We start from the raw sequence: 27,287 nt of genomic DNA on the forward strand, positions 1-27,287 counted from the left end.
GGCAATAAATGCTGACCTAGCTAGTGACGCCCACATCCCAAGAAGGAATTAAAAACATTAAAAACACGGGGTGATCTTATGAAAATTCTAATTCCAGAACGAGTGTGAAAATGGGAAAGTTTCGGATCCATTTTTTTTGGTGAATCCAAATGTCGAATATTATTTACTTTGTACATGAAAATATATTGCAAACCATTTCTCGCCAGTAGGGGAAGTTGGTGGGGCCTAAATCATCAGAAAGCCAGCTAATCGCAACAGAGGGTGCCATTGCACATGTGCAGATCTCTGTTCTGAGTGCAGCAGAGCCCTGTCATACAGCCTCTGCTACTTTAACTGGCCTCCATGGCCTAAATCTGCCCCGGAGTGGCGGTGGTGTTCCCCCCAGGCTATCACTGCCCAAGGGGCACCCCCTTGCCCCCTAAATGGCCTCCAGTTCTATTGGCCATCACATCTGGTCCCTGTTGAAAGAGGACCCATATGTGATCCTCACTGGAGAGAACCTCCCCTGGTGAGGCCACACAGGCAAGGGAGCCCAGACAATATCATCCCAGGCTCGCTAATTTCATTTAAATGATACGCTAATTCAATTGAGGCTGATCATTCGAGATATCCATTGCCAGTAAGATAGGTGAGAAATCAGGTGAGAACCTGATTTCTTGGCTCTCGCAATCTTACCGGCTCGCCCAGTCCATCAGCCATCAGGGCGCAAGGGTAAGATTGTCCCCACAAGGTGGTTGTCATTCTAATTGTATCCCCCAGGAGCACAGAGTGATGAGTAAAATAAGCATTTTGTTGCTATTGTCCTTCATGATGACCTATGTGTGCTAGGTGGGATTTTATATTCTCACAAAGTTGGAGACAGCTGAACTCTGCACCTAATGTGCGCGTTGCCCTTTCATCCTGTGAACTTAATTGGAGTGAGATCTTGAGGACTAAGCAGGCTCACCTGTTCCATTAAGTAGTAAGTGAACGTGACATGGGTTGCGAGGAACGGCCATTTGGTAAAAGTGGGTTACCAGAAAAAAAGTTTGCAAAACACTGTTTTAAGTAACTTATTAGCTAGCAGACAGGTCAGCCCATTATTGGGTGCAATCTTACCACCCATTCACACCATGCTCCAGCTGCAGCGATGACAGAATTTGGCGATAAGCCAAATCTGTTCACTGCAGCAGGATGGGAAAATCCTGCTGGCGTGAACAGTCGGAAAATTCCAGCAATTGAGTCAGTTTTCCTGCTGGCATGGCTGGAATGTGCCACCTTCCCAGCAAAAATGTGAGCCCGAAGAGGAGGAGGTGATGGAAGCTGGACTGAAGGTAAGTCCGGATCGGATTTCAGAGCCCAAGCGAGAAGTTAGGGAGTTGGGGGGAGGGGGAAGAGGGGTGAGATGTGGGGGTGTGGTTGATATCTGGCCCTGAGTGGGGTGCCTCTGATGGGTACAGCTGACTCCAAATGGAGGATTACTCCCTTTTCTGCCACCAGCCCAGCCCAAGACTTCCTTTGTAAAATAGTGGTGGGGTGAAATGACCATTAAATGGGCCTCAATAGGCCCAAGGGTAGGAAGGCCGCCTTAGACTGCCACCACCCTCCCGTAAAATGGGAGACAGGCTAGGGACAGGCGGCAGGCAGGTCATAGGCTGGCTGGTTTTTGAGTCCCTTGTCCTCAAACACAAAGAAAAGTTGCTTACAAATCTGTTTGAACAGTTAATTTATTACTTTTAGATTATTTTCTGTGTGAGAGACAAGTGAGGAAAACTGAATGAGTTTTAGGATGCCTTCAAAAGCGTGTCTGAGGTGGAAATTATCTGCAGGTTTAAAGCTGTGATTTACCTGTCTGATTTTATACTGATTGTTATTGCTTTCCACCTCTCGCACTCAGCCTAGACCAAGGCCATGATTTTACCAGCGATGGGCAGGGCAATCCAGTAAAGTCGCGCGACCGGAAATCCAGTCCCAGTAAGATCGCATGAGCTGAGAAATCGGGTGTGATCCTCATTTCTCAGCTCATGCGATCTTACTGGACTGGATTTCCGGTGCACTCAACCTCACCCCCATTTCTGGCGAGAGGCTGAATAAATTATTTAAATAGTGTTTTGCATGGGTTTAGCGAGCCCAGCGCTCAATCGTCTGGACTCACTTGCCTTTATGACGTCGCCATGAGACATTCTGTCCGGCGAGGAAAGCACCTGCTCCCCATGAATGGGGAACAGTCGTGTTGCCCTCACTAGTAGAACCGGAGGTCACTGAGGCCCCCACCCGGGGGTGTTGAGGGCAAGGGGAGTGCCCCTTGGGCAGTGCCAGCCTGGCACCAGGCATTGCCAGGGGACGGGGCCTGGAGGGGGTGAGGCCAGGCCGGTGCAGACCTATTGGTGAGGGGGACTCTGCAGCTGTGATGGGGGGGGGGGGGGGCACTGCTGCTCTGCCTTTGATCAGTGGGAGGAGGGTGTCCCACTGTGACTCTGCATGCGATTGGTGGAGGGAGGGATGGGGGTCCCGCTGCTGCTTTGCAGGTGATCAGTGAAGGGAGAGGGGGCCTGCTGCCACTCTGCCTGTGATTGGTGGGGGGTCGCGATCGATCTGTGGTGGCAGCGGGGGCTATATTTTCGGGCAGTGTGCGGCTTGCGATCGGCCAAGGGGAACGGGGGGTGGCACTGGGTTGAGGCTAGCTGCAAAAACAGAGGCCTGACAGCTCTCTCTCTTTGTCAGACATCTGCTGTTGGAATTGCACATGTGCAGCCACAGAGGCCTGCACATGCACAATAGCCCTCTGCTGCCTGATTAGGCTGACTGGTGAATTAAGCCCCGCAAATTGCCTCTAGTAGCTAGAAACAGTCTAGTTCATTTTTTCAAGCACATAAGATTGGGAGTAACAACTCACCCAAAAAATGGATCTGCAACTCTCCCATTTTCACGCTAGCCGAACAGTAAAATTCCACCCCAAATGTTCTTGCTACAAACCCTGCACTAAGTTCTCAGTGCACAGGTTTTGATGCAAGTTATTTTCCTGCTCTGATTGTTTAACTCTAGTCGAGTTTGTGTTATATTCTTTCTCCATACTGGCTTTTCTATTAACTCTTGATCATCTTTCTAACGTCTCGAGTGATTGTTCTTCCACTTTTTAATCACTGACAAAAATCTGCTAACCAATCATTTCTCACCACTGCTCCTACCTTAACCTGTGCTTTTACAATTGCCTTGATTTTCAAATGTATTTTTGCTAAGTGTAGCTTCCAGTTTCTGACTGCAAGATCCTCACTAATGACCCCCTGTTTTCTCAGTCAGTTCTTTCCATAGCAGAAACACATTACTGGCTCCTGTTCAAGTTTTCTTTTCATTATCTCATCCCCTTTGTCTCAGTTTTCTCATCAAACATAGTCCATTGCCCTCATCTCATGGCTTGAGGTGACTATGATGTGGAGATGCCGGTGTTGGACTGGGGTGAACACAGGAAGAAGTCTCACAACACCAGGTTAAAGTCCAACAGGTGCTACCAAATAAACCTGTTGGACTTTAACCTGGTGTTGAGACTTCTTCTTGAGGTGACTAGTCAGTGAATCAATAAAAGATTGAGAGCATAGAGCTGTGGGAGAAAGTGTAACTACAAGAGCAAATTCATGGAATGTTGGTCACGTTGAAGTCATACAACTCACAAAAAAAGAGGGATGAACCATGAGATTATACTCTGATGGTAAGGAACTACAGAATGACTGACTATGGAAAGCATTCATGCTTGATTAATGTGACTGAGCTGAGAAACACTGGAAAATAGTGTGACTGTGTATCATGGAATAATGTAAAACATAGAACTGTAAAACAACAGAAGCACAGCTGTAGGACAGAGCATAAAGCTGGGGAGTGAGAGAATAACCACAGCCATGGGAAGAAGCATAAAACCAGTGGGTGAAACAGTGACCACAGCCATGGAATAGTGTGTAAAGCCAGGAACAGAAAATGATGCTTTCTAAGCAAACATGTAACTATTGAACTAAACAGCTACTCAGTTATTCCCAATGGGCTATGTATGGAAGTTGAATGGGAAGAAAGAGTGAAACTGGCTGCCATTGCCTGCCCCTCCTCAACATTTAATAAAGCTTGGAATATAGCTATGGAAGTGAGGCATAGAAATATTCCGAGGAGCTTTTAAACACACCATCAGCCAAGGAAACTGACAAGGTTCGAGTCTGTTTCATTCGTGATGTCACTGACAGTAATCATGTAGGAGTCTAGACAGTGAGGCTTGGCAAGCAATGAGATTGTGGGATGTATCAGAAGTAAAAAACACACAATCCAGCAGCAGTCATTGGGTAGGTCAGAAGTAGGAACCTAGCTGATTTTGTTTCCCCCTACTACGCCCTTTTCAGAGATGTGGAAGTTAGTTAAGAGCTACTAAAATCACTCAGCTGTTAGAATAAATGACTGAATTCATGGAGCATCTCAAAATTGATCAGTTTTTCTGACTGAAGTTTTCATGGAGGAGAGGTCTCCAATATAGTTTGGTCTCTGCTCCAGAACCCCACTCAGAGATTTGAAAATCGCTTCTATGCAACTCAAAAAGAAAGCAAGGAGCTGTCCCATGAAAGGGATCCTCATCTCTCTGCTTAGACCATTGCTGTTTATCAATTTATAGTCTCCTACCTTGTGAGGAGGGGCAGCAGCATTAACCAACTATTTGACTTTCTACAGAGTCCTGTGTTATCTTTTTTGATACAGAATCATAGAATCCTACAGTGCAGAAGGAGGCCATTCGGCCCATCGAGTCTGCACCGACCACAGGTCCTATCCCCACAACCCCATGCATTTACCCTAGCTAGTCCCCCTGACACGAAGAGGCAATTTAGCATAGCCAATCCACCTAACCCTCACATCTTTATATTGTGGGAGGAAACTTGAGTACCCGGAGGAAATCCACGGGGTCATGCGGAGAATGTGCGGACTCCACACAGATAGTGACCCAAGCTGGGAATTGAACCCGGGTCCCTGGCGCTGTGAGGCCGCAGTGCTTGCCGCCGTGACATAACCTGCTGCTGGATAAAATGCATTGAATATGAACCACAAAATGAGAAACAATGATAGGGCAAGCATACCGAAAAACATTTTGTTTCATAATGCTATATGTACTTTAGCATACTAACTTATTTACAGATTTTGAGAGGAATAGGATCAAATCAACTAACAAAATACTTCTCCTGAATTAAACTGAACACTGATGGTCAAAGCAATTCATTCCATCACGGAACCATGCACCAAGGGCTGGGGATACAACTCTCGCACTTGGTTGAACCAAACAGTCCCAATAATTTGCTTGACTCATGTAAATGTATTTTGGAGCAGGAATAATGGGTTGAACATGGTAGAATATTCTGCGTAGCACCAGCTAATAAACGGCAGAACACCTGCAGAAATTACTGGCACCCTGCTTCATTATTTGGAGAAGAGAAATCATTACACAAATATATCCTCTTTCTCTGCATCTCACTGACCAATGGTTGTACCCATGTCTATGTCACGGTTCATGCCCTAGATTTACTGTCAATGATTCAACAATTACTTGCATCTATACAGCACCGTTAACTTATCAAATCAGATAAAACTTGTCAAAGACCTGGATCTTAAAGAGGAAATGTTTCTCAGTTCTTTCTTGTACTTCCATGTTAAAAAAACAGTATGCCCACTTATTTAAACTCTAATGGTCTGTTTCACCTGAAAAAGAAGAGTAGACAGTGTCCCTACAGAGCCCACTTTGGCCTGTTAACAAAGGCAGGAGGAAGTTAGAGATAGGAATGCAATAAGTTGCTGGAAGAATCTGACACCATGAAGTGTGAGCGGTGTAAATGCCAAACAAGCTGCTACTGATTGGTAACGGGCTGGTACCATTTCTATCACATACAAAAAAGATTAATTTGTGTTACACATACCAAAGAACTTTGCTGTCTTCATATAGACGATAATTAGCACAAAATAACACCACATTTGATATTCAATGATCCTTTTGAACATAACATCATGCTATTAGGTTTTGGACGCAATCAATACCCACAGGTTTGTAAACAAACAGAGAGAGGCTGCTTTGTTTCAGTAACACAAGGTCCATGTAGAACATAGCAGCTTCAAATTTTGGAAGTTCCTCAGAAGGGGATCAGTGACTCCAGTGGATACCTCCTCATTTCTGTTTCAAAATAGTTCAGGTGATTGAATAAATGTGCAAGTATTCCTAAAGTCTGAAGGTACACAGAGCATAAATGCTGCAGAACAATTAATCTCTTTCCTCCTGCTTTTATCTTCATCAGGGAGATTCCTAGACAATCCCAAAAAACTCCCCTCAATCCACAAAATCTGGATCCTGAAGAATCGTAGGTAGAAATTAATTTCAGGTGCTGTGTAAAATGGGTGGTCAATGGAACTGAGTATCAGGCACTGTGTATAAAGGGCTGATCCAAAACGTCCATTTTGCACCACTGCCCACGACAGATTTCTATCCTAAAATCTTTGCTCCTCTCCCTTCACCTTTTGATTTTAATACAAAGGCTCTGTCTTTGGTAAGATGAGAAAGTAGGTTCATATCTGGCCCACACACAGCAAGGCTGAATATTTCGGTCTCATGTGCCTGGTGGGGGTTTGGTCGCACCATAATGTTATTCAGAAGAAAGAGTGATATGGACACCAGTCACTGGTATCGCTCATCCACCATCTCATACTGTTGTTGCTTTACCATACTGTACTAATAAGGGGGAATACTCTTTAATACGAACGTATAATCTTCCCTTGGTCCATGGATTCTGTAGGGAAAGTGGCAGAAAGTCATCCTGTAGCCATTTCTCTGTGTTGTCCATGGATAATACCAGGCCAAAGTGATGCAGCTGGTCATCTCTGTAAAACTGGGCATCTTTGTCGCCACTCATTTTTATCGCCATCTCGTTTGTTTGCCTTATCACCAGCTTAACAATCTCGCGTGCTGATGTACTGCATGTGACATGAAGCTAGAATTAGAGAAACAAAGCTGGTTAGGAACAAAAATGGTGGAAATGAGGTACTGCTTAAAAATGCATTCAGAAATGTCTCTAATCAAGGTTAAGTACAAAAGCAAAATACCGTGGATGCTGGAAATCTGATATAAAAACAGAAAATCCTGGAAATACATGGTCCAACAAAATCAGTAGAAAGATAAACATGTTAATGTTTCATGTCAATTAACATCTGTCAATACTGAAAGGCCATCAACATGTTAACTCTGTTTCTTCACAAATGCTGATAGGCTTACTGAGCATTTCCAGCATTTTCTGCTTTTATATAAGGTTGAAGTATCTTCAGGGGAGTACAATTTCCAAAAGAGAAAGGGCTGTGGCTAAATCACCATAACAACTCCCACCTCAATCACCAAACTAACAGTCCCCCAAATCCAATCACCATTGCAACAACCCCAGCCCCAATCACCATTACAACCTCCAACCCAATCACAAGAATAATTCCCCACTCCAATCACCATAGCAACAAAGTCTCACTCCAATCATCATAGCAAAAACGGCTCCACCCCATCACCAAACAACTCCTCAATAACAACAAACCCAACCCAATCATCACAGCAAAACCCCACATTCCAATCACTACAGCAACAACCATCCACTGCAATAACCACAACTCTCATCTTAATCACAACAGCCCTCCCCCCAATTACCAGAACAAAATAGTTTCCCCAATCATCTGATTTTTCGTTCTTTTATAAACATTTTCTTTTGAGCTTGGGCTGAAGCACGTTGAGTATAGAGGAAGTTTTACTCCGTAACTAACCGATGTTATGCATGTCTTGGGTGGGTTTGGTGGCACAGTGAAGAGGGAACTTTTCTGTATCTAACAGGCGCTGTACCTACTCTCTTTGATGGGATTGTATCAAAGGAGCTTTACTTTGTATCAAACTCTTGTTGTACCTAGCCTGGGAGTGCTTTATGAGCAGGTACTGCATGGGTGAGATGCAGGATTTTAAAGTTTATCTATTCATCATAAGTAAGCTTACATTAACATTGCAATAAAGTTACTGTGAAAATCCCCTAGCTGCCACACTCTGATGCCTGTTCAGGTGCACTGAGGGAGAATTTAGCATAGCCAATTCACCTAACCTGCACATCTTTGGACTGTGGGAGGAAACGGGAGCACCTGGAGAAAACCCACGCAGACACAGAGAGAACGTGCAGCTGCAGTATATTGGAGCTCATTGGAAATATTGGGGAGAGTGGAGAATTTTATCATGGGCTTCTGAACCCGAATATCAGGACCAAATGGTCATCCCAAAACCACAGTTGCTGGTTGTTGGAAATGCTCAACAACTTTTGGGAGGTGGCTTCCGAATTGGCTGACTTGATGTTCACTGTCTAATTAAGAATGATGGGCAGGTTCTTGATGCTGCCAGGCCAATCACTTCTGGAGCCTTGGCAGTGTCATCGGGAGAAATAGGCTGTGCTGAGGCTGCCTGCTGGGAGTGGGCTGATCCAATCCCCACCCCATCTTGGAAAAGTTCCCTGGAAGCAGGAAAGTATCAGGGAACTGTTCTAACACAGTGCCCTGCCCCTCCCCTCCCCACCTTACCCATTCCCCTGCCTCAAGCATGCCATGACAAGAGCAGGAATATTCAGCCCACTGGGCTATTTATTGTAGTTGAAGAGTGACTTTGTGCCCAAAGGGATATGTAGAACCAACCAGATTTTGCAACAAAGATTGAATGGACAGACATACCTTGACACTTATCTCCTTGGACAAACCTGTGTGGTACTGGGGGTAAACTCTTAAACTCACAGAGTTCAGTTTTTTCCCTTCATAGGGCTGATCTTCTTTCTCCAGAGATTCTTGATGCGAGTTAATCCATTCTGTGGAATCCTGGGATTCAGAATGACTTGTTAGTCTTGAGGTATCCTCAGAATTTAGAGGAGTGTTCGCATTGAAGGACAAACAGGGCCTATGCCAGTTCACACTTGATCCACTGGGCTTTTGTTCTGTTGCACATTCATCCATGGATTTAGGTCGTGACCAACATTTCCTCGGGACATGGAAGGATTGGGTTGGGATGTCAAGGCTGCTCGTTCTTACACAATAGGCCTGCCTTTTTTCTGTGATGTGCAAAAGCTCAAGCTGTCTGCTTGGGAGCACAAAGTCACTGTCATAGAGTACTGTGTGCCTCGTGTCCTCATGACTGCTGGTTACTAGTTGTGATTTGAGTTCATGTGCCTGAAGAACATCAGGAGCACTATCGCGCAGATTGTGGCTGGGTCTTCTGTTGCAGTCAGGGGCTGATGAGCAGATGAGATCCACTTCTTTGGGGCTCTGAGCTCTGCTGGAGTCATAATCACTGTCTGTAGCCAAAAACACCTCTGAAGATCCTTCCTCATCTGACATCCCATGTAAATCTGGTTAGAGGGAAACAAATACATTCAATGTTGCTGTGAGTCTTATGGCACGGAATACCCTGGATTACCTGCAGACATGAGTGAAACAGCAGTCAACTAGATTATGTAAGAATAATATCTAGGAACAGAGAAGCCCATTCGATCCATTAAGCATTGTAAATAAAATAACACTTTTTTATTTAGTTTTATTATGTAGCTATTGTTTAAATCTTGCTGTCAAAAAGAAGGTGGTTAAAATCTTGGAATGCTGGGATCTCAACGGTTTACAATTTATATAAAAGACCTGGATGAAGGGATGGTTGCCAAATTTGCTGATTACACAAAAATAGGAAAGTAAGTTGTGAAGAGGACATAAGGAGTCTACAAAAAGATATAGATAGGTTAAGTGAAGGAAAAGATCTGACAAATTGAGTATAATGTGGGAAATTGTCAATTTTGGCAGGAAGAATAAAACAAAAGCACATTATCTAAATGGTGATAAATTGCAGAACTCTGAAGTATAGAGGGATCTAGTGCATGAATCACAAAAGGCTAGTATGTAGGTATAGCAAGTAATAAGGAAAACAAATAGAATGTTATCAATGATTGCAATGGGAATTGAATACATATGTCGAGAGGTTATGCTTCAGTTGTACACGGCACTTGTGAGACCACATTTGGAGTACTGTGCAATTGGATTAGAAGCAGTTGGCGGCACGGTAGCACAGTGGTTAGCACTGCTGCTTCACAGCTCCAGGGTCCCGGGTTCGATTCCCGGCTCGGGTCACTGTCTGTGTGGAGTTTGCACATTCTCCTCGTGTCTGCGTGGGTTTCCTCCGGGTGCTCCGGTTTCCTCCCACAGTCCAAAGATGTGCGGGTTAGGTTGATTGGCCAGGTTAAAAATTGCCCCTGAGATGTGTAGGTTAGTGGGATTAGTGGGTAAATATGTGGGGGTAGGGCCTGGGTGGGATTGTGGTCGGTGCAGACTCGATGGGCCGAATGGCCTCCTTCTGCACTGTAGGGTTTCTATGATTTCTTTCTATGATTCAGTTCAGAGAAGGTTTACCAAACTGATACCTGGAATGAGTGGGTTGTCTTATGAGGAAATGTTGGACTTGCTAGCCCTGTAACTGCTGGAGTTTTTATCTATATTATTTATTCATTCGTGGGATATCAACGCCGCTGGCTGGCCAGCATTTGTTGCCCATCCCTAGTTGCCCTTGAGAAGGTGGTGGTGAGCTACCTTCTTGAATTGCTGCAGACCATGTGCTGTGGATTGACCCACAGTGCCATGGGGGGGCCATGGGGGGGCCATGGGGGGGGGGGGGGGGGGGAGGGGAGGTGTGGAAATTCCAGGATTTCAGCGACTGCGAAGGAAAGGCAAAATATTTCCAAGTCAGGAAGGTGAGTGGCTTGGAGCTGAATTTGCAAGTGGTGGTGTTCCCATATATCTGCTACCCTTGTCCTTCTAGATGGAAGTGGTCATGGGTTTGGAAGGTGCTGTCGAAGGATCTTTGGTGAATTGCTGCTGTGCATCTTATAGATAGAAAACACTGCTGCTACTGAGCGTCGGTCGTGGAGGGAATGGATGTTTATGGATGTGGTGCCAATCAAGTGGGCTGCTTTGTCCTAGATGGTGTTAAGCTTCTTGACTGTTGTTGGAGTTGCACCCATCCAGGCAAGTGGGCAGTATTCCATCACACTCCTGATTTGTGCCTTGTAGATGATGGACAGTTTTTGGGGAGTCAGGAGGTGAGTTACTTGCAGCAATATTCCTAGCCTCTGAACTGCTCTTGTAGCCACTGTGTTTATGTGGTGAGTCCTGTTGAGATTCTTTACTTTTTCTTATACTTTAGAAACGTAAGGGGGTACTGAATTGAAACACATAAGATTCTGAGGAGTCTTGACAGGGTGGATGTGGAGAAGATGTTTCCTATTGAGAGAGAATCCAGAACTACTGGTCACTGTTTAAAAATAAGGGCTCGCCCATTTAAAATGGAAATGTGGTGCAATATTTTCTCTGAGGGTTGTGAATCTTTGGAAGTCTCTTCCTGAGAAGGTGGTGGAAACTGAGTCTTTGAAGATTTTAAAGGCAGAGGCGGGTAGATTACTGGCAAACAAAGAGGTGATAGTTTATCAGGGGTAGGATGGATGCAGATCTGAGGTTACTATCAGATCAGTCATGATCTTATTAAATTATTAAATGGAGCAGGTTCAAGGGGCTGAATAGCATACTCCTGTTCCTTGTTCGTATGTAGTACAGCTTGTCGGGATAGCCAAAGGTGGAGTATGGGGTAAAGAAGGCCAGGGATTGACAATGGGTGCCTCTGCAGAAATTACACAAGTACAGTTTGATCTGTGCTGTAACTAGCTGATTTCAGCCAAGGCTGCACTTGGAGAACCACAATTAGCCTCAGTTGGGAGGAAAAAAATCAACAACCATCCTTTTTTGATCACCATTCAGTGCCTCGTATGCAAAGTATACATATGGATATTCAGTGAGGAAAGTGATACGTTCATTGATGCTCAATAACCTGTTGTCACTCATTGTATGACCTTTAAATGAAAAATGACAATTAGTGCGAGATATTACAGGCTGCTGGGTATAGGCAGATCCCATAACAGACCAGGGAAGAATATGGTGCAAAGAAATTCCATCAGCTCATTGACATGGGCCAACTGGGGTAAATAAGCTTTTAGTTAATCACAGATCTAAGTAATAGATTACAATTGCCTCTTCCAAAGTTTTAAAACAATTCAAATTTAATATTTTAATCAATGACCAAAGATTGTCTGCGCCCAGTGCTGTATCTTACCAAACTTACCAGTGGGATGTTTGCGACTGGTCTCTGGGGAGGGGGTTGGGGAAGGCAAGTAATCTAGATTGGATGAAATGGATTGGGGATTGTCCTTTTTTATATCCGTGGTAAAATCCATTAGCCAGGTCAATGGAATGCCCCCTGGAGGCTGCTTGTACCTTGCGTACTGTAGAACATCCATTATCCAGCGCATCTCCCGCCAGATCTCTTCCATTTGCTGAAAAACATCAGGGGGTAATAATCAGAAAGCATGGAATATCTCAAACAAATAAGTTTGAGAAAGCTATACAGTACATTATCACTCCATAGACATTCAGGAATAAGCACAGTCAGTTTTAGTTGACATTTGCGGACAAAACCAAGGGATGTTTGTGCTGGAGAATGGAATACATTTCAATTCAGGTTCCCAGTGCCTGTATTAAATAAATAATCTCTGATCAGGTACACCATGGATTAGGTACATAATGCCATCAATGTACCTGATCTTCAAGGTAAGAAATGCACTGCTACATCACTTATTTTTATTTCCTAGAATAGAAATTCCATGAACTTTCAAAAGCAGATTGCCAACTGATGCAAAATGATAGACAGTTTATGTATTGGACCATGACAGTGAGACAGTCCAAACTTATTTATGTCAGACTCTCCCAGCCAGAAGACAGAAGAAGCTTTCATTGCATCAGTCTGACCAGGGTTTGCTGCCCAAATTCTCGACATATGCTCCTATTATACAATACTGATCAACATCTTTAATACCTACAAGTTACCTGGTATTTTAAGGAACATTTCAGATCATCTTTGACTCATTCCTCAGGCACTGGGGCTGTCAGCAAAATGTTTTACATTTTTAAAAACCTTGCTTCAAAAAGACACCAGGAATCCTGGAGTGCTTTTATGCTCTAGAATTTACTGTTTGTAGAACAATAATAAGCTAAGGATTTTTTAAGATGAGCACAGGTTTAAAGAAGTACCATCATCCCAGAATGTTATGGTTTGTAAACAAACAGTTCACTCAGCAATGTGTGAGCAGTAATCTGTTCCATTTAGCAGATTCTGAATAAACTGCGATTGTTTAACCTATTGGCAGAACTTATCGGCTAGTATTGACATTGGGAGGTTGTTCTAAGTTGTTGCCATTTAATTACTCACCAGTTTTCTTTTAACAAGAGAGCAAAATTAATCAATTAATGGAACATCCAGCCTAAATATCCAGGGCACTCACTGACAAAAGATGCAAGGGCTGACCTATTCACCGTAGTTGTACAGATGCAACAATAAATAGACAAGGGACAGCATGGTGGTTAGCACTGCTGCCTCACAGTGCCAAGGACCCCGTTTGGATTCTCAGCTTGGGTCACTGTGCGGAGTCTGCACGTTCTCCCCGTGTCTGCATGGGTTTCCTCCAGGTGCTCCGGTTTCTTCCCACAGTCCAAAAGACATGCTGGTTAGGCGCATTGACCATGCTAAATTCTCCCTCAGTGCACCCGAACAGACGCCAGAGTGTGGCGACTAGGGGATTTTCACAGTAACTTCATCGCAGTGTTAATGTAAGCCTACTTGTGAACTAATAAATAAACTTTTAAACTTTGAGCATTAGAATCCTGCTCACCTGAATAAAGTCTTGAACTTGCTGATGCCTCTGTTTAGCTGCTACTACCTCTGAGTCAGAAAATGCCTCCCTCAGTGCCTGCTGAGAGAGGAGCAAATCCAACTCCAGCAGCGCTGACACTTGGCAGTACTGGCTGATGAACGCTTTGTCATAGGTGAAGAAGTGAACTGAAAGACAGAAAGCAGATTGTTACACTCAGCTTATTACTACCCATAGAGTGGATTGTACTGCAACATGTCAACACTCCAAGATGGTTCAAAATTCCAAGCTTGTAGTGCTGACACCTCAATCTTGTAAACTGACTGGTTTGCTTCTGTTTGCTAAATGGATTGCTTTCCCTTTAATGACAACCACACAGCTCAAGGTTTACTCACCAGATATTGGCACAATTTCAGCAAAAAAAGGATAAAATATTACACTTTTCTTATAATAAACTTCAGAAGAATTGACAAGAAAAATCCAACAAAGTGAAATGTATAATTTATGCAATAATGCTTCAGTAACCTTAATGTTTCAGTGTCAAAGCCATTTATCCAGTTTTCTGCCAAGATATGTTTCAGTAGTATTAGAAAACTTATTGCCAAAGCTACTATGTTGAAAGGAACATGTGATATGTTGTTACTGTAGTTCTGTGTTAACCCATTTGTTTTCTTGTGAAATGTTGAGTTGAATTACAGCAGTGAGTGTCAGTAATACTGACAGCCTTGGGGTGTCTGTGTTAGAATGTTGAGGTTAAACTGTGTCTACTGCTGTTTTAAAGGGAGGTGTTTTCTTGGAACTTGACAGGGAAAAATATAGATTCTGGTTTTGATCATTTTTTAAAAGATCACTGAATTTTGACCATAAACGTTTAGCTCTATGAGGGTCATAGAGGCATTACAGAACCAAAGTCCATGGTCTATGTAAAGCAATCCAATTTGCTTCATTCCCCCACTCTATTCCTATAGCCCTGTGAAATAACTCTTCAGGGGCCGGTATCCCTTTGCCAGATTCCCTTTATTTACGAACACTATTTTATTCATTGAGTTCCTCATGGTACACAATCAGAATCCAGAATGCCAGAAGACTGGACACTTCCATTTTTATATACAGATGAGGCTCCCTGATTAGGCAGGCAATTATGACCTCCATCAGGGATATCTTTTGTGTTTATTAGGGGATATCTTTTGTGACCTCCATCAGGGAATTCATATTCCAAGAGGCCAATCTCCAGTGCCTTGTTGAAGCCATTACACCCTGCAAATGTATTTCCTCAATTTCCTTTTGAAATCATTCATTGTCTACTTCCACCATCAATGAAGGCAGCAAGTTCCAAGTCATTACCACTCACTACATAAAATAATTCTCATGCCCTCTTACACCTCTTGTCCAAAACCTTAAATTGTGTCCCTTAGTCCTTGAAGCATTAGCTGATGAGAACAGCTTTACTTTGTCTACATAATTTAATTCAGTCATAGATCACAATTCTCCCGAATTGGGACTAAGTGCTCATGCCAGCGGGAATGCTGGAGGGTTTCCCACTGGTGTTAGCAGCATCTATCAGATGAGATTCTCTCACTTGAAAGTTGCTAATTTATGCATGGAGGACCACCTGCTGGCCAGCCCCACTGTTCCGAGACTGGGTCACCATTTTTAAATGGTGACCTCATCTCCCACGAAAAAAAATAAATGGAGGCTCCCACGAGGGGAGCACCATCAACCCATCACTAAAGGGGCAACCTTCCCCACCACCCACAAATAACGGGTAACCTCATCCCCCACACCACACAGGCATGAGCGTGACCCAACCCCCTTCTTTAGTCTTAAGGAAGTGACTAGTACAGCTTCTGTCCACTGTCAGAAGTCTTCAGCCAAGACTAAAGTGGGAAAACTTGATCAGAAGAGTTCTGTTGATAGACGTTTAGTGACTTGCTTTCTCTTTAATGGCAACCACACAGCATAAGCATGTCTGTACAGAAATGCAAAATGCTTTAATTGTCAAAAGATAGACCATACCACAACTGCCTGCTGAGAAAGGGCAAAGGCACACACATGTAGGGTTACATTCCTACACAAAGCAGCCCAGAGGGTAAAAACTTCTCCTAATATCTTTCAAGCTACAACGGATAATATTTTGTAGGCAGTTTTGCATTGCTTCTGCAACCGCAACAGAGGAGGCGAACCTCTGGAGTTAACAAGGCTCAACATGAAGTGGGAAAGGAGTAAGTGTGCTTTTGTGGCAACGTACACTTTTATATACAGAAGAAAAGTCATATTGGACTTGAAACATTGGCTGTAATTTTACCATCCCGCCCATCACGTGAATTGGAGCGAGCAAGGGCTGGACCATGGAAAGATCTGTTGACCTTGGGCAGGATTTTATGGCTTTGGGATGAGCGAGACCGTAAAATGTCGCCCATTCTGTTTTTCTCTTCATAGTTCCTGCCAGACCTACTAAGTTTTTCCAACACTTTCTATTTTTATACAAGGAATATGAGGATATGTTGATAGGGTGAGATGAAGTAGGGTGGGAGGGGTCTTGTATGAAACACAAATACTGGCATAGACCTACTGGGCCAAATGGCCTGTGGAGTAAATTCTAACTAAAATATTCTAACATTTGGATGAAGCTTCTATTGCTCAATTTAGAACAGAAACTTGACCCGAAACTTAAAGAAAGCCTGCAAATGTAGTTCATTAAACCATTTGCAGTGCAGATACGGCATAATGGGGACATAAGGTGCCCCATGGACTCTGAGCTGCTAAGGCTCATTCTGTTTCTTTGTATTTCTTCACAATTTGTTTCCTGGTCCTTCTCCTGAAATAGATCCCACATCCTTCCCCATCCCACCTTATTCTTTGTGCAAGAGCCCAGACAGTGACATGATTTGACTGTAGAATTTTTGGCTGATTCATTCCTCTCTGGTCAGAGTCAGTGACGTGAACAACATTGACATCAACAACTTATATTAATATAACACCTTTAACATAATAACATATGCCATGGAACTTCACAACAGTGTTATTTAGCATAATTTAACACAGAGCCACAGAAGGTGATATTAAATTATGTTTTAAGGACGAAAGAGAGGTGAAGAGACTGAAAGGTGTAGGGAAGAAATTCCAAAGCTTAGGACCCAGGCAGCTAAAGCATGGACCACATTTGGTGGATCAATATAAATTGGGGATGTGTAAGAGGCCAAAATGAGAAAAGTGCAGATACCTCAGTGGGTCATGGATATGGAGGAGATTACAGAGCTAAGAAAGGCTGAGACTGAAGGGACGTGAAAAATATGAAGGGAATTTTAAAATTAAGGCATTGCCAGACTAGGAGGTAAAGTAGGTCAGCAAGCTCAGGGCTGATAGCTAAATGAGACTTGGCACAAGAATATAGGCAATAGACTTTTGGTTGATGCTAAGTTTATGGAGGGTTGAATGTGGGAGGTAGGATAGGAGTACATTGGAATAATCAAGTCTAAAGATAACAAAGGCTTGAATGAGAATTTCAGCAACAGATGAATTGAAGTGTGAAGAAAGAAAGGTGTTGTTACGCAGGTGGAAATAGGCGGTCTTAGTGATGACATGGATGTGTGATGCAGATATGTGGTCAGAATTCCATCTACTGGTCAAATACAACACCAAGACTTTGAACAGTCTGGTTCATCCTCAGATAGTTGCCGAGGAAAACGATAGAGTTAGAAGAGATTTTAGTAGGGTCCAAAGCCAATGGCTTCATTTATCCCAGAACATTTCTGCTCATCCAGTATTGGGCATTGGATAAGCAGTCTGCTAATTTGCAACATTGGATGAGTCAAGAGAAGTGGTGAGGTAAATCTGGGTATCTCCTGTAACACTCATTGCAACCCTGATCTGTTGACATTATGGTTGTAAGATATGATAGCACTTCTAGTATTAAGTATTAGCTCAGCTAAGACATCCTTATTTAAAAAGCATTAAGTTGAACATAAAAACTACACATCGAGATGATACAAAAAGCCATCAATACTCACCCAGTTCAAAAATCTGCAGTGGCAACGTGAGGAACCCTGAACAGGGGTTGGGCTTTTTCTGTCCTGGGGCTGTGCACACGTCATCAGATGGCGGCAGAAGAAGAAGGAAGGACAGATTGTCTGCAAATTCCAAAACCTCTTGGCTGTACAGCCTGAACTCTTTAGCCTGAATTTGCACAGCGAAGGGGGGAAAAGGCAGTTAAGTCACAGTGTTCACATCAAACCTAATCCCTCTGAACGCAAATTATTTTATCATTTGTGCAGAAATGCTAGTATTGCTGGCCCTGTTACTGCAAGACAGGTTGCAGTTAGAGCACAGATGCTCAGCATCAGGCAGGGTCATGGTTGCAGAGCAGAATGGAGGGGGAAAAGCCTGGTTTCAAGTAGGGCACAGTTTTTGAAATGATATAAGCCATCCTGATAGAAAAAGAATGATGTTAATATTGTATTGATGTCTAAATTAATTCAGTTTTTAAATGCATTTGCCTTAAATCAAAATAATTGAATATTTTCACTTCAGCCAGCTAGAGCAGGTGTTACATGGATTAGATACAGAGTAAATTTCCCTCCATGATATCCCATCAAATAGTCCAGGAGCACAGGTCAGCTATAGATTAAAGCTCCCCCTACAATTCCCCATCAAATACTCCCAGGACTCGCACTGCATGGGTTAAATAAAGAGTGAAACACTCTACAATGTCCCAACAAACACTCCCAGAGTAGGTACAGCACGGGATAGTTACAAAGCAAAGCTTCCTCTACATTGTACAACACTATATTTCAACCACAACCGACCCTTTTGACAAAGGGTCATCTGGACTCGAAACGTCAGCTCTTTTCTCTCCTTGCAGATGCTGCCAGATCTGCTCAGATTTTCCAGCATTTTCTCTTTTGGTTTCAGATTCCAGCATCCGCAGTAATTTGCTTTTATCCCACATTTACTATGAGCCACTTTATACCTGTTGCATTGGAATGCCGATCTGATTCATCAGTTCTGAAATGGCTACCCTGAGTTCTTGCTGGAAGAATTTCTGGGAGCATCCTTCACATGGATCTGTTAGAGTGGGCTCCTCCAAATCTGACAGGTTCTGGAGCCACTCCCATTCATCTCTAGGGGCGGGGAGGGAGATATGAGATTTACTTAATGAAACAATTTTTGTAAAGTAAAATACACTTACGTTAAGAGTGTCACACAGAGGATATATAAGAACATAAACAATAGGACAGAAAATGATTGTTTATCAACTGAACATGTACACTCATCATGGACTTTACCACACGCATTTAAGTGCCTTTTACACACCATATTAAACTGTTTCCACAAATCCTTATATTCTACCTTTTCACAGTCTCTATCCAATCACTTAATCTCCATAGGGAAAGTTATTATTCGTAAAAGAAATTCAAACAAAATTTGGAATAGTTATCCATCCTCCTGGATCCACAATGATGTGATAATTGCACTTAACATTTCCTGGTTCAAATGAATCACATTACATCAACAGATCCAGGTACAAAGTTGGACGAATGTAAGGAAAAAACAAGTAGTGAGAATAGGAAATTACATGTAATTGAAATTTAAAGAGTTGAAGAAAATTAAAGGGAAATGCCACATTAGGAGGACACAATTTCTAAAAGTGTCAAACGGCATCTCTGCCCATTACTGGTCTTTGCCGAAGTTGAAGGGATGGAGGATAATGTGACTGTACAGCAAACACTTGGTGACCATGGTCAATTCATTTTTACTGACTGATGTCACCTTGGCACGCTTAATATAGCACTGATACTACATGACATACTGTAATTGGGGTGCTGCATTAGACAACCTATGCTGCATAATTGTTGGTCAGGCCTTCATTTCCCTATTTAGGCTGCATCTAACAATGTCACTGTGTTAAATAACTTTAAGAGAATCCACTCCCAACAATCTCAATGAGAAATGAGCAGTAACATGGAACCGTGCACGGTAGTACTGGTTTCCTAGGCAAGAGTCTGAAATCTTCTCTTCCAAGGGAATACTATGTGCCTGGACTATATGAAGGAGGTGGAGGATTTGAAATTCAAGGCAATTCCTCAATCATGGCGAGTGCTAAGGCTACAGAGGGGAGCTGTATGGATTGTTTGGAGTGGGCTTAATGCAGAGAGAAACTTGGCACCTCTAAGAGGAAATATGTCTATGAGACTATGACACACGTCTGAAGGATATTATCCCAAGTAAGGGAAGTTGTGGCTCTCCTTGGGTGCAGCGTGTCACTTGTGGGGGAGAGTGTGTCACGTGGGGAAGTGTGTGTCACATGTCCGGCAGGAATGTCATATTTCGTGGGATTCTGTAATGTGGGGGGAGAATTCTTCACACATGGGGGAGTGTGCCACATATCAACAGGAGTGTCACATGTTGAGGGCAATATGTTACATGTTGGGGGATTGTGTCACATTTTAGGAGATTGTGTCAGATGTGGGGTGTGTGTCACACATGGGGGGGGGGGGGGGAGGGATGGGGGGAGTGTACCACACATCAAATGGTGCCACACATCAAATGGAAGTTTATCACATGTTGGGAGGAGTGTATCACACATCAAACAGGACTGTGTCACATCTTGTGAGAATCTGTCAAATGTGGAGGAAGTGTGTTACGTGAGGGGGAATGTGTTAAACATGGAAATGGGGTGTGCCTGACATCGAACAGGAGTGTGTCACATGCTGAGGGGCGTGTGTTACAATTTGGGTGAGTGTCAAATTTGTGAGGGAGGAGAAATGTGCCACATAGGGGATGGACAAAATGTCACATGTTGGGTGCGAGTTGTCACACATAGAGAGAGTGTGTCACCCCTCGGAGGACAACGTGTCACACATAGGGATATGTGCTAGCAAGTTAAGATGTAGACTAGATCATTTCCTATCTGATTTGAGTTTTTATTTGTATCTAGAAACAATGAGTGAATCTAAAAAAACATTTTAAAGTTGTTCTGTTAGGATTTTGTGCTCAGTCAGACTTGTTTTGCTCCACTACCTAAGATGAGCATAAAAGTGAGACATTTTTATGACAATTTTCTTAGTGGTTGCTGCATGAGGTGCTAAGCCTTGTTGGGCTGCAGTCCAATTACCATTAGGCACTCTCTGATACCCAAATGACCATTCTTAATATGTGTGCTTAATCCGTGAGTGCCAGTGAGACAGTCAACCTATAAAGACTTCTCAGTGAAGCACAGTTCATTCTACACTGACCTCTGCACATAAACTTTCCAGCAGGGGTTGTTGGACAATTATCAGGAGCTGGCACTCTAGCTGATTTCTCTTTTCCCAGCGCAGGGACACTGAAGGCCATTGTAGCATCTTAACTGCTGCATAGATGAGATCATCTAACTCAACACAGACTGTGAATTGAACCTGGCATCTCTGGACTGCATGGCTCACTACTGCACATGGAAGGTTTAATAAGCAGCACATTTAGATCAATGTTACAGAGTGTGTTCTCACAATTCAATTAATTATCATTCTGTTTGTTATTGTTTCCCTCTGTTACCTGGAGACATTGTGATTGCTCCTTATCTTGATATGACACAGGATATTGGGTAACTTCTGAGGGACAAGTACACGGATTTGATCAACTGAGCTGCAGAGCTTTAGGTAACCAAGATAAAGACCTGGGGAAAGGGCCTGGTTGCTCCTCCTATGGTAGGCTAACTTTTCCTGAAAAGAAAAGAAGCAGGATGAGAGTAGCAGTTCATCTACAATAACCCTCAGCCCTGAAAATACAACATGCTCACTAATATTCCTTACTGGGGGAGATGATGGCGGAGTGGTAATGTCAATTAGCTTTTAATCCAGAGGCCTGGGCTAATGCCCGTGGGACATGGGTTTGAATCTCACCATGGCAACTAGTGGAATTTGAATTCAATTAATGAAATCTGGAATATAAAGATAGTCTCAGTAATATGACCATGACAACTATCATTAATTGTTGTAGAAACTCATCGGGTTCAGTAATGTCCTTTAGAGAAGGAAGTCTACATCCATATCTGGCTCACAACCACGTGGTTGACTCTTAACTGCTCTCTGAAGTGGCTGAGCAAGCCACTCAATTTGAGACTAATCAGGAATGGTCAACAAATGCCAGTCGTCACAGTGACACCCACAAAGAAAAAATGTTTAAAAAGGCTATATTGCTAACTTCAGGCCAATAGTCATAGCATTCCTTCTGGATTCAGAGACAGAAGGTGGGATTTTCCAGTCCTCCCTGCTGGCAGGGTTTTCCGGTCCTTCCCACTGGCGGGATTTTCCAGTCCTTCCTGCTGGCAGGATCTTCCAGTCCCGTTCCGGGTTCCCCAGCGGTGCAGCCAGTGAGCAACACAAATGACCTCTGGTGCCAGAAAACATACTGTGGGGGAGGATAGAATATCCCAGCCATGGGAACTTATTAACCCTCTGAGGGCCCCAACATCATCTTTGCAATAAAATGTCTTTTTTTTACAGTTAACTAGATGCATGTTTATAGTGGGAAGGTGGTTTCAGAGTTCCAGAAATCAGTGGACTGATATCCAATACTTGAAACTTTGAGTAATTAATCAGTTTTAAAAAAGAAATTGGTGAACAAAACACAAAACAAAACTGCTCCTCATATAATATCTGCCTGCAGCAGAAAGGATATCACAAATCCTTGTGCTGAATGTCTTTCTGAAGTTTTTCTTTGTTATCTCAGAAGGTTTTCACCATTTAAAATGAACAAGTTAACTTCCGTATTTAAACAACTGAATGAGGGTTTAAGATGAACAAGCTAAACATCCAGACACAAATTCAACAATGTAATCTTTTTTCAACACACTCTATCCTGTGTGCAACTCACTCCAGGCTGTGTATACCTCACGCAGCCTCTGCATATCATAAGAACATAAGCACTAGGAACAGGAGTGGATCGTCTGGCCCCTCGAGCCTGTTCCGCCATTCAATAAGGTCATGGCTGATCTTTTCGTGGACTCAACTCCACTTACTCACCCGCTCACCATAACCTTTAATTCCTTTACTGTTCAAAAATCTACCTTTGCCTTAAAAACATTCAACGAGGTAGCCTTAACTGCTTCACTGGGCAGGGAATTCCACAGATTCACAACCCTTTGGGTGAAGAAGTTCCTCCTCAATTCAGTCCTAAATCTGCTCCCCCTTATTTTGAGGCTATGCCCCTAATTCTAGTTTCACCTGCCAGTGTTTCACCTCCCTGTTTTTATCATATCTATTCCCTTCATAATTTTATATGTTTCTATAAGAGCTCTCCTCATTCTTCTGAATTCCAATGAGTATAGTTCCCAGTCTACTCAGTCTCTCCTCATAAGCCAACCCTCTCAACTCCGGAATCAACCAAGTGAATTTCCTCTGCACCCCTTCCAGTGCCAGTATATTCTCTCTCAATTAAGGAGACCAAAACTGTACACAGTACACCAGGTGTGGCCTTAGCATCACCTTATAGAGCTGCATCATAACCCCCCTGTTTTTAAACTCAATTCCTCTAGCAATGAAGGACAAAATTTCATTTGCCTTCTTAATTACCTGCTGCACCTGCAAACCAACTTTTTACAATTCATGCACAAGGACACCTCGGTCCCTCTGCACAGCAGCGTGCTGCAAATTTTTACCATTTAAATAATAGTCCATTCTGCTGTTATTCCTACCAAAATAGATGACCTCATGTTTACCAACAATGTACTCCAACTGCCAGACCTTTTCCCACTCGCTTAACCTATCTATATCCCTTTGCAAATGTTCAGTGTCCTCTGCACATTTTGCTCTACCATTCATCTTAGTGACATCTGTGAATTTTGACACACTACACTTGGTCCCCAACTCCAAATCATCTATGTAAATTGTAAAGCATTGCAGTCCCAACGCTGATCCCTGAGATACATCACCAGTCACCAATCGGCAACTAGAAGAACACCCATTTATCCCGTCTCTTTGCTTTCTGCTAGTTAACCAATCTTCTATTATCTTATGCAGCAATCTTTGGTGTGGCACCTTGTCAAATGCCTTCTGGAAATCCAGATACACCACATCCACAGGTTCCTCATTGTCCACCGCACTTGTAATGTCTTCAAAGCATTCCAGTAAATTAGTTAAACATGACCTGCCTTTCATGACCCCATGCTGCATCTTCCCAATGGGACAATTTCTATCCTGATGTCTCATTATTTCTTCCTTGGTGATAGGTTCAAGCATTTTCCCTACTACAGAAGTTAAGCTAACCGGCCTATAGTTATCCGCCTTTTGTCTACCTCCTTTTTTAAACAGTGGCGTCACATTTGCTGTTTTCCAATTTGCTGGAACCATCCCAGAGTCCAGCGAATTTTGGTAAATTACCACTGGTGCGTTTGCTATTTCCCCTGCCATCTCTTTTCATACCCTGGGATGCATATAATGACATTTTATTGCAAAGATGATGTTGTAGTCCTCAGAGGGTTAATAAGCTTCCGTGGCTAGAATATTCTGTCCCCCCCACGGCATGTTTTCTGGCGGCAGAGGCCATTTGCGTTGCTCACTGGCTGCACCGCCGGGGATATCTCACTCCAAAATGTGTTGTGCCTTACCTGTTTGTAGTTCACGCCAGCCTGTATCTTATCCTGTGTCCATCTCACTCCAACCTTTGTGTATCTCAATCTAGCCTCTGTATATTTCACCCCAGCTCTTGTGTATATCTCATTCTGGCCTGTGTGTTATCCTATGTTTAGTTCACTGCAGCTTGTGTAAGCACCATTCTCCTCTAATGCCTCACCGTCATCATCCAGCTGAGTGGAATTGCATTCGTCTGATTCTATTCTTATTTATCTAATCATAGCCAGAGAATCACTTGCAATTGCTTCTCTTCCTGTTCACATGCCATAACATTTTGTGTCCTCCGAGGATCTATCCTTGCCCATCTGCCCACACCCCCTGCCCACCCCCCTCTGCCCAAACCCCTTATTTCTCATGTACATGCTACCCTTGGTGATATCATCCAAAACACATTGCTAGATTTCACATTTACACTGACAACACCCACTCAATTCACTACCATCTGTCTCAACTCCTCTATTGTCTCTAATTATCATACTGCTTGTCCAACATCTAGCAGTCGATGAGCAGAAATTTCCTTCATCTAAATATTGGAAAAAAACCTTTGTTTTCAGTTCCCGCCAGAAACTCCGTTCCTTAGCCACCAACTCCATTCCTTTCTCTGACAACTGTTTGAGGCTAGTTCAAATCCCACCACAACCAGTAGTAAAATTTGACACCGAAACCTTTGACCTCACCCACGGCTGGGATTCTCCAGTGCAACTGCAGTGAGTAGAGTTTTGGCTGAATGCCACATTCTCCATTCTCGTTGGCAGCAGTGTGGTTATGGATGAGATCAGAGAATCCCATCCTGAATCGAATAAAGATCATCTATCAATGACCATGAAACCATTGCTGTAATGCCCCTTTAGGACAAGGAGATCTGCCATCCTTACCTGATGTGGTTGACTCTTAACTATCCCCTGTAATAGCCCAGCAACCCACTCAGTTATATCAGGAATGAAACCAAACCTAGGCGCCAGAAATGATAATGGCAAACAGCCCAGATGAAGTGTCATGGCATCAGGTCAAACATGGGCATAGGAAACCTCCTACTGATTACCACATACCTCCCTACCTGCAGTGGAACTACACTCGCCTTGTTCTATTCAAATCCATCTAATCATAACTTTCATTTTGAATATTAACTTGGAAGAAGCATTGAAGGTGGCAAGTGTGCAGAATGTTCTCTGGGTGTGGGACTTCACTGTCCATCACCACAAGTGGCTCAGTAGCACCACTATTGACCAAGCTGGCCAAGTCCTAAAGGACATATCTGTTGGACTGGATCTGTGGCAGGTGGTGACCACCCCATCAGTCTCTTGTCAATCATCAGTGAAATAATAGAAGAGATCATCAACAGTGCTATCAAGCGGCACTTGCTTAGCAATAACCTACTCACTGACATTCAGTTTGGGTCCCGTCAGGGTCATGCAGCTCCTGAGCTCATTACAACCTTGGTGCCAACATGGTGGTGAGAAAACCGACACGAGGGAAAAATAAACTTGACCTCATCCTCACCAACCTGCGTGCTGCAGATGCAAATGTCTATGACAGTCACTGCACAGTCTTTGTGGAAACAAAGTCTCATCATCCATCGAATCCCTGCCGTGGAGAAGGTGGCCATCAGTCCATGGAGTCCACAGTGACTCTCCAAAAGAGCATCTTACCCAACCGCACCCCCCACCCCCCCCCGTAACCCTATGCATTTACCTTGGCTAATCCACCTAATCTACACATCTTTAGACACTAAAGGGCAACTAAGCCTGGCCAATCCACCTAACCTGCACATCTTTGGACTGTGGGAGGAAACCGGAGCGTCCGGAGGAAACTCACGTAGACACGGGGAGAACATGCAAACTCCACACAGTCACTCAAAGCCAAAATTGAACCCATGTCCCTGATGCTCTGAGGCAGCAGTGCTAACCACTGTGCCACTATGCCGCCCTTTATATTGAGGATGCACTCCATCGTATTGTGTGGTATTAGCACCATGCTAAATGATTTTGAACACATCTAGAAACTCAAGACGGTGCAACCATGAGATAATGTGGATCATCATCAGCAGCAGAATTATACAGAACTGCAATGGGTAACCTCATGGCCTGGCATATCCTGACTCTATTATTGCCATCAAGCCAGGGGATCAACCCTAGTTCAATGAAGAATGCATAAACAGCAAGTGATGGACAGAGCTAAGTGATTACATAACCAATGGGTCAGATCTAAGCTCTACAGTCCTGCCACATCCAGCCAAGAATGATGGTGGACAATTAAACAACTCACTGGAGGAGAAAGCGTCACAAATATCCCAATCCTCAATGATGGGGACCCTAGCCTATTAGTTCAAAACCTAAGGCTGAAGCATCTAATATAGTCTTCAGCCAGAAGTGCTGAATGGATGATCCATCTCAGCTTCCTCTGGAAGTCCCCAACATCACAGATGCCAGTCTTCAGCCAACTCAATTCACTCCGCATGATATTAAGAAATATCAGAAGGCACTGGTTACTGCAAAGGGTATGGGTCCTGATGATATTCAGGCAAGAGCACTGAAGACTTGTGCTCCAGAACTTGATGCACCCCTAGCCAAGCTTTTTCAATATTGCTACAACACGGACATCTACACGGCAATGTGTAGAATTGCCCAGCAGTTACAAGCCAGTCAGTGTATTGTCAGTGGCAGGAGAACTTTAAGAAATGGTAATCTGGGACATAATTAACAGCCACTTGAACAACTGTGGATTAATTATGGAAAGGTAGCAATAATTTGTCTAGGGCAAATCATGTTTAACTATTTTGATTGAATTTTTGATGAGGTAACAGAAAGGGTTAATGAAGGTTACATGTTTGATGTGGTGTACATGGAATTCTAAAAGGTATTTGATAAAGTGCCAGCAAAAGTTGAAGCCCATGGAATTAAAG

The 27,287-nt window shown here is 43.3% G+C and overlaps 1 protein-coding gene across 1 annotated transcript in view; it reads right to left on the bottom strand.

Moving 5' to 3' along the window:
* Window positions 1-1,605: 1,605 nt before the first annotated feature.
* Window positions 1,606-27,287, bottom strand: part of LOC144510434 (ankyrin repeat and fibronectin type-III domain-containing protein 1-like) — an 878,059-nt gene continuing 852,377 nt past the window's right edge. Inside the window, exons 17-24 of the mRNA XM_078239881.1 lie at window positions 21,309-21,475; window positions 18,745-18,895; window positions 17,786-17,951; window positions 13,797-13,963; window positions 12,194-12,404; window positions 8,722-9,389; window positions 6,693-6,974; window positions 1,606-1,689 (exon numbers count right to left, since the gene is read on the bottom strand). Of these exons, the coding sequence (XP_078096007.1) occupies window positions 1,606-1,689; window positions 6,693-6,974; window positions 8,722-9,389; window positions 12,194-12,404; window positions 13,797-13,963; window positions 17,786-17,951; window positions 18,745-18,895; window positions 21,309-21,475 (1,896 nt within the window). The remainder of the gene's footprint in view (window positions 1,690-6,692; window positions 6,975-8,721; window positions 9,390-12,193; window positions 12,405-13,796; window positions 13,964-17,785; window positions 17,952-18,744; window positions 18,896-21,308; window positions 21,476-27,287) is intronic.

The sequence above is a fragment of the Mustelus asterias genome, chromosome 23 (genome assembly GCF_964213995.1).
Source record: "Mustelus asterias chromosome 23, sMusAst1.hap1.1, whole genome shotgun sequence".
NCBI classification, from domain to species: Eukaryota; Metazoa; Chordata; class Chondrichthyes; order Carcharhiniformes; family Triakidae; genus Mustelus; species Mustelus asterias.